This window comes from Octopus bimaculoides, chromosome 2 (assembly GCF_001194135.2).
Source record: "Octopus bimaculoides isolate UCB-OBI-ISO-001 chromosome 2, ASM119413v2, whole genome shotgun sequence".
Taxonomy (NCBI): domain Eukaryota; kingdom Metazoa; phylum Mollusca; class Cephalopoda; order Octopoda; family Octopodidae; genus Octopus; species Octopus bimaculoides.
In genome coordinates this window covers 41312326-41326095 of record NC_068982.1, presented here as the reverse complement: position 1 = coordinate 41326095, position 13770 = coordinate 41312326, and the positions used below count along the sequence as shown (strand labels likewise).

The window sequence follows — 13770 nt, the reverse complement described above, 5'->3', positions numbered from 1 at the left end:
GAAAAATATTTTATATATATATATTATCTATTATATATATATTATTTATATATATATATACATATATATATATATATATATATATATATTATCTATTATATGCTTTCACAAATAAACTTGCAAGCATTTTAGAAACTTCAAGAAAACTATAAGGGGATGCTGAAGCATATAGCTCTGAGTGCACAATGTCTTATAGCAGAAACAGCTTTAAGCTAATGAAGTACATTGCATAATTTCCTTTTCCTTTGTCATTCATCTAATTTTATATGTTTAATTTCATATAACCTGTTTTCTGTGTATATTTATTTTTGTGTATTTGGGCTAATAATGAGGTGTTGAGCACTTACTCTCATTTACCCACTCGCACGCACACACATACACAACCAGCTTCTTTCAGTTTTTTTGTTTTCTACCAAATGCACTCACAGGGCTTTGGTCAGCCTGGAGCTACAGTAGAAGACACTTGCTCAAGGTGCCATGCCATAGAATTGAACCCAGAACTATGTGGTTGGGAAGCAGACTTCTTATCACACAGCCATAATGGAAATATCTATGTAGCAAATGTATGAAAATAAGAAATATTTGCTGCACATTTGATTGATAAACTTGAAACACTCTATTTCTTGACACAAATAGGTACATAAATATTGATCTGTAATAAAATTTATTGATTTATGGTAACTTTTATTGATACTTGGTATATAGATGTATATTTTTATAAGTGAGTATTTAAAATACTCCTTAATAAACTACGCTTGTGAGGACTTGTTGAGGCAAGTAAAATCGTTGTCATGGCTGATGACTGTACCACCTGATTGGCACCAGTGCCAGTGGAAAGTTAAAAACACCATTCAAGTGTGATCGTTGTCAGGGTCGCTGACTGGCTCCTGTACCAGTGGCATGTAAAAACCACCATTTGAGCCTGGTTGTTGCCAGTGCTGCCAGACTGGCTCCTGTGCAGGTGGCATGTAAAAAAGCACCATTTGAGTATGGCCGATGCCAGTACTGCCTGACTGGCCCTCGTGCCGGTGGCACGTAAAAGCACCCACTACACTCTCGGAGTGGTTGGTATTAGGAAGGGCATCCAGCTGTAGAAACTTTTCCAGATCAGATTGGAGCCTGGTGTAGCCATCTGGTTCACCAGTCCTCAGTCAAATCGTCCAACCCATGCTAGCATGGAAAGCAGACGTTAAATACAATGATGATGATGATGATTTGGGAAACACAACTGGAATTAAGGATGGTATTCTGTTTTCAAGAACAGGTGCCATAGTGACTGTTCTACCTAGTAAAATTGTCTAGTCACAATTAAAAGTAGATGGCAGTGGTGGTGGGTATTAAATTACGAAATGTTGTTGATCACTATATGTTTTAATAAATAAACCAAAGATGATTGCCAAGAAAAGTATTAGTTAGTCCAATATCTGTTATAAATAAACATAGAAATAGTAACACTTGTCTGTTGAAAGCAAGTAAACTAATCTTGCTGGTTAGTTTGTTTTGCAGTGGTTAATTATTGTGTGTGTGTAAATATATAATGGTATTATATAAGATATATATATATATGTATATATATATATATATTTATGTATGTATATATTTATTTATATATATATCTAGAAATTTTATCTTTTACATGTCTTAGTCATTTAGACTGTGACCATGCTGGGTCACCATCTTGAAAACTCTAGTTGAATGAATTGACCTCAGAATTAAAAAAAAATTTTTTTTTTAAAGTCTGGTGCATATTCTATCGGACTCTTGCCAAACTGCTAAATTACAAGGATGTAATCACACCAACATTGGTTGTCAAGCGGTGTATGTGTGGTGGGGTGAACAGACACGCATACACATATATTCATGCAATGGGTTTCCTTTAGTTTTCATCTAGTAAATCCTCTCACAAGGCTTTGATCGGTTCGAAGCTATAGCAGAAGGTATTTGTCCAAGGCGACAGGCAGTGAAAATGAACTGGGAATCATGTAGTTAAGAAACAAACTTCTTACCACACAACCACTCCTATATATAATAATATTATATAATATATTATATATAAATAATACACACACACAAATTATTTCATAGTTCTATACATGTGCTTGAATACTTGTTACCTGTAACATTAGAAGACTATTTATTATGTGTTAATAATACATGTATAGGTGTTATTGAATTTGTTTCTGTGAATGTAGACATTCTGTGGGCATTGCACATTACTTGTCTGACAAGTGCTACTTTGCAACAGAAGTATTGGCACTTAGATGTCATTTGGTCATACATTTATAAATCATCCACTCTGACAAATTTGTGATTATATACATGCACCTAAGGTTTGTATATTCAGCATCAGGTATTTATGTATTTTTAAAAATTAAGAATAAAATGATAAAATTGCTGCATTCATTTTGTATTGTATATCTACACTAGAGATTATTGTAAATGTTGAATAAGTTTAGTTACAAAGTTTCACACCTACACAAGTGTACTAGTATAGCAAGCTTTCAGTTTATTTATAACATTTCTAAAGGTAATAGACTATGTGTTTAAAGTATTCAGCTTGTAATTGTAAGGGGCTCATATTTCAAATCCTGTTGGCTTCTGTAAAGAGACTTCTTTGTAAGATTCATAGTGAAAAGTCTGCTGAAACATTTAAAATATCTTTTATCATTCATCTTTTATTTGTTTCAGTCATTAGACTGTGGCCATGCTGGGGCACTGCCTTGAAGAATTTTAATCTAATGAATCAACCCCAGTACTTTCTTTCTTAAACCTGGTACTTATTCTTTCGATCTCTTTTGCCAAACTACTAAGTTATAGGGATATAAATACACCAACATTGGTTGTCAAGCTGTGATGGGGAACAAATGCAGATGCACACACATGCACTCACAAACGCACGCACACACATGCACTCACACTCACTCTCACACACACACTCTCACACACTCTCTCACACACACACATACACTCTCACACATTGATAGAATGATTGATTGATTGATAGAATGATTGACTGATTGATTGATAGAGTGATTGATAGAATTTTCATAATAAGGACACCAAGTTAGGGTTGAGATCAGGATATCCATGTATATACTATATACAGACATTCCCACATATACCCATGCATATATTACATCATGAAGAAAAATGTTTTCTTCAGGTAACTGCAGCCATGCTGGGGCACTACTATGAAGAGAGTTTAGTTGAACAAACCAAGCCCAGTACATTTTGTTTTCTTTAAGCTTGGTGCTTATTCTATTGGCTTTTTTTGCTGAATTGCTAAATTATAGGGATGTAAACAATTCAACACCAGTTGTCAAACAAGGAATGGGGCTGGGACAAACATAGAAACAAAGACATACACACACACACACACACACATGACAGGCTTCCATACAGTTTCCTTTTACCAGATTCACTCACAAGGCATGAGTCAGCTCAGGGTTATAGTTGAAGAAATGTGCCCAAGTTGCCACACAGTGGGACTGAACCCAAAGCTTCTTAACCACACTGCCATCATGCACCTATAACAGTTATTTATTTTTTTTGCACCTTCAAGCCCAAACGTTGTAACCTGCTTGATAGAGGTCTCATAAACACTTTTGATATCTTGGTCATCATATTCTGCTTGGCTTCATAATCAAGTGGTTGCAGGTGTTCGATCCCACTGTGTAGCCCCTTTTAGTATCTTCCATAATCTTGGGTCAATGCAAGATTTAAGAGATGAGTAGCACTTGTTCTTCAATGGTACCCTTAATCTATCACCTAGTTTAAAACTATCACCTAGCCATTGAAAGAAGCATATTCTGTTGTTAGCATTTAATCCACCCATAGCCAGCTCAAATATTCTACCTGTTTTATGTTAAAACTGACCAGATCCAACCTCTCACACCAACCCTACAATGTCGTTCTCAATATAGAGAAGCACACCATTGAAATCTTGAAGCTACAAAATAATGTGTGATTAATTCAAAGGAATGTGAATAAATAAACAATACATTTGACAAAATAATCTGAACACTAGAAGGTTAAATCAGCTACATCCAGCCCAATTATTATATCTATTTTATGTTCAAACTCACCATATTCAACCTCTCACACCTACCTGACAATGTCCTTGTTTAAAATAAGTAACAACATCATACAGTAACATTATATCACAAAGCTATGAAATAATGCATGATTAATTCAAAACAATGTGACTAAATAAGCATTACATTTGACAGAATAATCTAGATACTAAAGGGTTAACTCAACCCCCTGGTTCGAAAATGACTCCTTCTTGTTGCCAGTCATGATTTCTATTTTTTTTTTTTTTCCAGCTTTTTCCTTTCTGTAAGACTTATAAGTACTTCACTTCTTCCTCTGACTCAGCTCTAAAATGAAGTTATTTAATAGTTGCAACATCATCATCATCATCATCATCGTTTAACGTCCGCCTTCCATGCTAGCATGGGTTGGACGATTTGACTGAGGACTGGTGAAACCGGATGGCAACACCAGGCTCCAATCTAATTTGGCAGAGTTTCTACAACTGGATGCCCTTCCTAACGCCAACCACTCAGAGAGTGTAGTGGGTGCTTTTACGTGTCACCCGCACGAAAACGGCCACGCTCGAAATGGTGTCTTTTATGTGCCACCCGCACAAGAGCCAGTCCAACATGTTTGTAACAACTCTTCTAAGACAGAAGTCCTCAAGCATTGTACCATGGACCAACACACGGCTTGGATCATTTGGTACTGGGCTGCACAGAAAGAATATTTTAAAATTTTGTTGATATTTTATTGACTGTCACAGTCTGCAGGATGTTTTTTGCACTATAGATGTATTATATATGCAATAATTAAATTATAAATCATGCACTTTATTATGTATTGTTATGCATGTTATGCTTCAGTCCATGGGAAAATTATCTTTCATGAAACTAGTCCGTGATGCTAAAAAGGTTGGGGACAGCTGCTCTAAAAAACAATCGTATAGAAATCTATGGACTGAAAATTATGTTGCCTTTGTGTCTGAACTGTTCCTTTGTTTTTTCTAATCATTAATGAATGACTTTACAATATTTAAATTACCCCCCCCCCCTCTCTCTCTTGCACTCTCACACACACACACTCTTGTATGCTTTCTCTCCCTTTCTTCCATCTTTGACTTTTCATTCATATACTCTCTCCCTTGGTTTGCATTTTATTTCTTCTGCTTCATCTCCCCCACCCACCCTCTCTTGATTTCTTCTTTTTATCTCTGTTACTTCTCCATCTTTCTCTCTGCTCCCTTTTACTTCTTTCTCTCTCCCTACTTCTTGTTTCCTTTTTATCTATCTCTTTTGCTTTATCTTTCAAATTTTCACCTATTCTTTTTCTTTTTTGTGTTTCAGTTTTTCTAGTTTTTATCCCCCCCCCCTACCACTTCTTTCTCCCCTTTCTCCCACTTTTTTGTCTACTCATTGTCTCTTCATTCTTTTTTTATTTCCTACTTTTTGTCTCTTTTCTACTCTCGCTATTTTCTCTTTCTTCTATCTTTTCAAGTTACTTATGTCTCTGTGTCGTGCCCTTGAGATCTTGTCAACTATCTCAGCTATCTCTCCCATATTACAGATGTGTGAATTACAACATCTGTCTTATGTTTAGCCTCTGATGACAACTTACCTGTGCTACCACTTATATAAATACTTTTATTATATCTTTGTGCACATACACATAAGCACAGATCTCCTTCAATGATTAAGTTTGGTTTGCTATTACAAGGTCCTGTGTTCAATTCCTCTGTTCAGGACTTTGAACAAATAACATCTACCACAGCTTTAGGTACACCCAGGCCTCATGAATGAAATTTAGTAAATAAAAACTGTGAAATCTCATCAGATAGCTTGTCCTTGTTAGTTCAAAGATCCAGCCCTGCTAAGCACTGTGTTGTGCTGAGTCTGCCCAAGGATTTTTAAAAGTACATATGCCTGTGGGATATACTACCCACTACATTACATAATACAATGGGAAGGTTTTTTTTTTTTCATTTATTAAACAAATAGGGCACTTGTCAAAGTTGCTGGGGTGATGTGGAGTCTGTTCTCACATTCAAATAAGTGTTCAATTAAATACTCTCACAAATAAACACGTGCATGGGTTCATCATCATTGTCACAATCCTCTTCGCCATTGAATTGTGTATATGTAAATGTTCGTATACACAATCTCTCTCTCTCTCTCTCTCTCTCTCTCTCTCTCTCTCTCTCTCTCTCTCTCTCTCTCTCTCTCTCTCTCTCTCTCCCCCCTCTCTCTCTCATATGTTTATGAATATTTCACGTTAGAAATATTTCCAAAGTATTATTTGACAATCACTTTAGTGAGAAAGAATATATTCAATCTGATTTTTTTTTCAGTAATATCTGCATTTTATTATATTATTTACACAAGAAAGGTGAAGAGCTGGCACAATTGTTAACTCTCTGGGCAAAATGCTGCTAAGCATTTTGCCCATCTTCATGTCCTGAGTTCAAGTTTCACTGAGGTCGACTTTGCCTTTCATCCTTTCAGGGTCAAGAAAATAAATACCAGTTGAGTACTGGAGTCAATGTAATTGACTTACCCCCTCCCTCGAAATTTTTGTTACTTATTCTATCAGTCTCTTTTGCCAAACCATCGAGTTATGGGTGTGAAAACAAACCAATACTGGTTGTCAAGTGGTGGTGAGACAGACACATACATTTGTATGGCAGGCTTCCATACAGTTTCTGTCTCCTCCCAAATTCTCTCATGAGGCATTGGTTAACCTGGACTACAGTAGAAAGCACTTGTCCACTTGTCCAAGGTGTCATGCAGTGGGACTGAACCTAAAAACTACATGGCTGTGAAGTAAACTTCCTGACTACACAGCCAGTGTTATTTTTTTTCTTTTTTTTTTTCTTCTAAGATGGCATGATCTGATTTCAGAAATATTTGGCTGCTATTTCTAGCATGTTGAGTGACCACATAGAGGCTTGTTACTTGTTAATACCATTGTTATGATTAATGGTTTTAGTGACAGTATTTCATTCTTGATAGCATAAATATCTTCGTGAGTTAAGGCTAACTATTGAATATGCATCCTTCCCATAAAATTTAAGCCAGTTTTTCTAATTGATATACAATCTCTTATATCTTACTAACAATAGATTGTATGTGTTTATGCATGTAAGTGTGTGTGTGTGTGTGTGCACGTGCGTGCGTGAGGGAGAAAGATTTTTTTTCATTGGAATATCCATTTTTCCATGTTTTGCCTGGGTCAGATGGAATGCATTGAGACAAATTCTTCTGCAGCTTGATACTCTTCCTGTCATCAATCCTCCCCCATTTCTATGCAAACACTTTGCTATGATTAGACGTGTTTCTAAATGGAAGTCTTCCCTCAGAGGGCTTAGTCTTTTTTCTCAGGGCTATAGTAGATATGCCATAGTGAAACTGAATTTGAAACCATGTTAGGGAGCAAACTTCTTAACTAAACAACCATACTTGTGCCAACATACATGCATGTATTTATATGTACATACACAGCAACAGGATACATACCAACCTGTTTGGAGCAAAGTATGACTGAACTTGAGTTCATAGGGGGAGAATGTAGATCCTAAAGTCATACACTAAAAAATTATCATTATATATGGAACTATAGAAGTCTGTAAAACCTTCAGATTTAAATAATTGATGAACAAAACAAGATGCCACTCATTATAGATGTTTGTTAGAGGCTCTCACTCTCAACATCTGAGTAGTATCTTTGAATTGGCCTAATAACTCAATTCAAATAGCCTTTTTTATCTGTTTCAAGCATCTCAGTATGGGGCTTTTTTTTTTTTTGTTTCTTTACAACAACAACAAAAAAATGCATTTAAATGCTTTGCTTAACTCTTACCCATTCCTCTATAAATGTAAGACATGACTTTCTTTAGTGATTCAATTGTTACATTTAACCTTGAAAGATCATTAAGAAAATTCTACTCTTGTTTGACTTGTTACATGTTGGTGACTGTTCTACATTTTTGTTTACACCCATGCAATGATGTTTTGAAACCAATTGGTATTAAATCTTTCTGCTTCTCTCCGTTTGATGAAATGTGTATCAAAATGAGACTAAACAGCTTCTTGGCGATTGCCCTCATGGAGACCCTTCAGTTTCTCCATGGTCTGTACAATTGATAGTAGTTAGAAATAGAAGTAAACAAAGTCTTGTTATCAACCATTCATCTTCTTCATTGTCTTAATGTCCAATTCTCCATCCTAGTATGGGCCAGCTGAGACTAACTTGAGCAATTTTTTATGGCTGGATGCCCTTCCTGTCACCAACTTTCACTTGCTTCCAAGTCAGATTCTCTGTGTGTGCGTGTGTCCGGTCTTCCAGACAACAACCTACTCAGCTGCTGGATGTGTTTTCATGTCAGATGTAAACACCAAGACAGATGTGCCAAAACATCTTCTACCCATCCTTGTGGTACTTCATTAGGGAAACTGTAAGTGCTGAAAGTATTGTTTTTGTATCTGGGGTTAGTACTCATAATCTTTTGCAGACCATCCCAGACTTGTGACGTTGATGTAGCTGATGCCAAATCCGACCAAATGTAGATGGTTAATGTCTGTAGAGAAAGACATGGTCTGTATTACTTGCAGTAGAGTGAACTCCCACTAAGATACTTAATGACCAGGTGATGGTGTTAAACCAAGCAATGTGCTAGACCTGCTATCATTGATTATAACTGATAATTAAAATAGTAGGAACTAAACCTGTTTCGTACACTTAGTATGCTGGGAGTTTTGAACTGCTTCGCTCTGCCCTCATTATGTATATATCATACTTATGTGAGTTCAGTGTGAACTTGAATATAATGCAATATCTACATTTTGTATCTAAAATCAGTAATATATTTTATCCGCCTGTTTTTTTGGTACATTCAAGTATAATACCACCCACCAGTCTTGACCTTGATGTTTTGTTTTAGATTTCTCACAATATATAAAAGAATTCAACATATGTACACACATGCTCATACACACACACAAGCACACTCACAAACATTTATAAATATATTCAAAAGGTGATCATAGTGCTAATTTTTAGATTAGAGAAAAAAACTCTACATACTGATATTTTGAATTGAGTTGTGCACCTGAGAGTATAAATATATATATAGCTATATGATGGTTGAGAAGCTTTCCTCCTAATGAAGTGGTCTTGGGTTCAATCCCACTGTGCAGCACATTGGGCAAGTGTCTTCTACTCTAGCTCTGGTCTGACCAAAGCATTGTGAATGGATTTGGTAGATGGAAACTAAAAAGCCCATCTTATGCATTAGATACCACATGGGTGGTTGTAAACGAGCATCGTCATCATACAGGCAAGGTTGTTTGTTTTCAGTCTTCTGTGAAAAGCATGTCTAACTACAGGAGATATTACCTTGCTTGGAAACAGGTGAGGATTGACAGCTAGAAGGGCATCCAACCAGAGGAAACATGTCTTGTGGTGGAAGAAAAGGAACTTCTGATTCCTGAAAAAAATAGAACAGAAGAAATTGTTTTGATTTGATAAGGCATTAAATTGTATCTCAGAAATACAAGCACTGGTTCGATTTCACTTCTTTAGGTGAAGTTGCATGGCTCAGTGGTTAGTGTCAGACTCACAATCATGAGGTAATGAGTTCGATTCACAGACTGGGCTGTGTGTTGTGTTCTTGAGCAAGACACTTTATTTCGCATTGCTCCAATTCACTCAGCTGTAGAAATGAGTTGCAACGTCACTGGTGCCAAGTTGTTCCAGCCTTTGACTTTCCCTTGGACAACACCAGTGGTGTGGAGAAGGGAGGCTGGTATGCATGGGCAACTTGCTGGTCTTCTACAAAACAATATTGCCTGGACTTGTGCCTTGAAGGAGAACGTTCTAGATGCAATCCTATTGTCATTCATGACCAAAGGGGGTCTATACTTTTTACCTTATTATTAATCAATTTGTTAGTTATTTAACCAACCAACTAATTGATAGTTTGCTTAATCATTCAGTTAATCAATTAATCAGTTGTTTGTCAAAATCCTTATTATATCTCCCAAGATATAATAAAATCTGTTTCAGTATACAAGTCCACATCAAGAATCTTGCAAGTCAAACATAAAAATGAAACATTAAACTGTATAACATTTTTTTTTTCTTGCAGGTTTCTCTCTGTTTAGCTATTTCACATCTGAGCTCACTCGAGGTTATGTTCCGGAGAAAGACCAGAAGAATTTCACAGAGAAACGGAAAAGAATTTATACATTCATAAAGATACCTTTTGAACTAGAACAGGTATGTAATTGTATATTTTAATAATTTCAGTTAAAAGAAACTGATTCAGAAGTTCGTTTAGCATTTAAATGATTTCCCCTTTTACTTGTTTCAGTCATTGAACTGTATCATGCTGGGGCACTGCTTCAAAGGCTTTTAGTCAACTGCAGTACATAAGTTTAAGCTAGGCACTTATTTTGTTGGTCGCTTTTGCTGAGCCACTAAGTTAGTGGGACATAAACAAACCAATACTGGTTGTCAAACAGTGGTGGGGGACAGATACACACATGCATACGTATTATCATTATCATTTAATGTCCCCTTTTCCATGCTAGCATGGGTTGGACAGTTTGAGAAGAATACGAGACAGGGGGCTGCACCAGGTTCTGTGTCTGCTTTGGCATGATTTCTAAAGCTAGATGTGCTTCCAGTGTATACATACATGTACATGACAAGCTTTCACACAGCTTCCATCCACTTAATTCACTCATAGCGCATTGGTTGGCCTGGATTATTTTTACCGTTTTTTTTTTTTCCTTTTACCTGCTTCAGTCATTTGACTGTGGCCATGCTGGGGTATGGGGTACCACCTTGAAGAAGTTTTAGTTGAATGAAGTGAACCCAGTACTTATTTTTTAAAGCCTGATACTTATTTTGTCAGTCTTTTTTGCCAAACTGCTAGGTTCCAGACATGTAAACAACACCGGTTGTCAAGCATTGGTGGGTGATGAACACAGACTTACATACATACATACATACATCCGGCAGGCATCTTTCGGTTTCCATATCCACTCACAAGGCTTTGATTGCCCCAAGGCTATAGTAGAAGACACTTGCCCAAGATGCCACATAGTAGGACTGAACCTGGAACCATGTGGTTGGAAAGCAAACTTCTTACCACAGAGACATGTCTGCACCTAGTGTAGAAGATACTTGTGCAAGGTGTGACACAGTGGGACTTAACTTGAAACCATTTGGTTAGAATAGCTTTTCTTAATTTTAGCATCAGTTATAATGCTACTATCTTATTTCTCTAAGTTTTACTTAGCCTTGCCTATAGCTATGTTTCAGATAATTAACATTTTATAGTTGATGCTGCAAATAACTGTTTCTTCCTGACTATTAGATTAATTTAGCACCAAGCTTAATTGTTACTGGAAAAGCTAATATATCAAAAACTTTACCTGAAGTAATAAATATCACTGACAGTTGGCTTCTGTTGGTGGCCAGAATGGTATTTCATACCTGTTTAGATATAGGAAGTGTGATAGAATTGTAATACTTACATAACTAAAACTATGCAGGAGCAAAGATTGCTTCTTAGAGCTGCATAGAATCCTATAAATTTGGCTGTTGCTTTGACACTTGTTATTACAGCTGAATCTGACTTCAAGTAATTGATAATCAGTTAGTTGCCTGCACAAAAGGCTAATGAGTTTCATACTAATGTCTTTTTTTTTATTATTAATTATTATAGTGAGATTATTTCCTTATTTTGGATGTTATTAATGCAATCCTTCAATCTGTATTACTTCCAATAGTCTTCAGGTGATGTTCCTGAGTTAGACAAAGGATTGAACTCAGACACTTATTGACATGGACTCTACATTCTAAGAAAATTACTGCAACTTAAAAGCTCAAGTTGAATGCTTAAATATTTTGAAACGACAACATTGTTATCCTTTGAGATAATCAGCCAGTGGTTAGAATATCAGACCCCGTTGGTAAAATAAAGGTTATAGGGTCAATCTTTGAGATTGTTCAAGGAATATCATCTGAAGAGACTTGGAGATAATACTGATCAGTAGTGACACAGCAAACATGAGGAAATAATCTTAAAAAAAGAAATAAAATGACAAATATCCTCACAGCTTTCAAGTTAGCAATTCTGGCCTTGTAAAAAGCACCCAGTACACTCTGTATAAATGTTGGTGTTAGGAAGGGCATCAAGCTGTAGAAGCCATGTCATAGCAGATAGCAGAGCTCAGTGCAGACTCTTGCTCACCAGCTCCTGTCAAATTGTCTAGCCTGTGTCAGCAGAAACAAATTAATCTGCATGACTGGCATCCATACCAGTGGAACACTAAGAGCACCTTCCAAGCATGATCGTTGCCAGGGCCGCTGACTGGCTCCCATGCCAGTGACATGTAAAAAGCACCATTTGAGCGTGATTGTTACCAGTATCGCCTTACTGGGGCTTCTGCCGGTGGCATGTGAAAAACAACATTCGAGCGAGGTCATTGCCAGTACCGCTAGACTGGCTCCTGTGCAGGTGGCATGTAAAAAACACCATTTGAGCATGGCCTGACTGGCCCTTGTGCTGGTGGCACGGAAAAGCACCCACTACACTCTCAAAAGTGGTTGGCGTTAGGAAGGGCATTCAGCTGTAGAAACTCTGCCAGATCAGCTTGGAGCCTGGTGCAGCCATCTGGCTTGCCAGTCCTCAGTCAAGCCGTCCAACCCAAGCCATCATGGAAAGCGGACGTTAAATGATGATGATGATGATGATGGCGACGACGATGACGATCATCATGAAAATTGAAAGTTTTGTACAAGCAACTATAATTTTCTAATTCAAAATAGAGAACTACAATGGCTGTATGCCTAAGGTGTTGGACTACTAAGTACATCACACCATTGTTTTGTAGTCTTTTCAGTAAAGCACAACCTTGATGACTAAGTTTACCTGCCTGTCATGTTCCAATCCTATTTCATGGTTGAATAGTTGGTAATAAGAACATCTAATTGTAAAAGTAATAGCTTAAGAAAGAAAAATCGTGAGTGAGTAAAATTTTTTTAACCCATTAGCATTCAAACTGGCTACATCCGGCCTAAATATTCTACCTGTTTTATGTTCAAACCAGCCAGATCCAGACTCTCGCACCAACTCTATAATGTCCTTCTAAAAATAAGCAATCACAGCCAGAAAATCTCAAAACTACAAGATAATAAATGATGAATTCAAAACATTTTGAATAAATCAGCATTACATTTGACAATAATCTGAATGCTAAAAGATTAATAAATATGTAACAAGTATGTAAAGCAAAACTTTTTATTGATGAAAGTTTATGAAGAAATAATAGGCACAGGCATGGCTGTGTGGTAAGAAGTTTGCTTCCCAGCTACACGGCAACTTGGGCAAGTATCTTCTACTATAGCCTCAGAACAACCAAAGCCTTGTGAGTGGATTTGGTAGATGGAAACTGAAAGAAGCCTGTCGTGTGTGTATGTATGATACCCCGGTCTCGCGCCATTTCCGCTCTACCGGTCACTCTTTGCAACACCTGTCTGTGTTCGGATTATCCTTGCGCCGTGAACAGGGATTAGACTTCTCTCTTCGCTCCTTTGCGCCACATGGGCTCAACTCTCCTCCCCTCTCCTCTCTCATCCTTACACCTACTTCCTCCCACCTACCTCTCCCCTCTTGCTCTGACTCCTACTCTCCTTCTCAATTCTCTTCACTCCTACCCACCTTCTCCC

At 37.1% G+C, this 13770-nt stretch overlaps 1 protein-coding gene across 1 annotated transcript in view; it reads left to right on the top strand.

Moving 5' to 3' along the window:
• Nucleotides 1-13770, top strand: part of LOC106884230 (transmembrane anterior posterior transformation protein 1 homolog) — an 83405-nt gene that overhangs the window by 25760 nt on the left and 43875 nt on the right. Inside the window, exon 2 of the mRNA XM_014935491.2 lies at nucleotides 10178-10308. Within this exon, the coding sequence (XP_014790977.1) occupies nucleotides 10178-10308 (131 nt within the window). The remainder of the gene's footprint in view (nucleotides 1-10177; nucleotides 10309-13770) is intronic.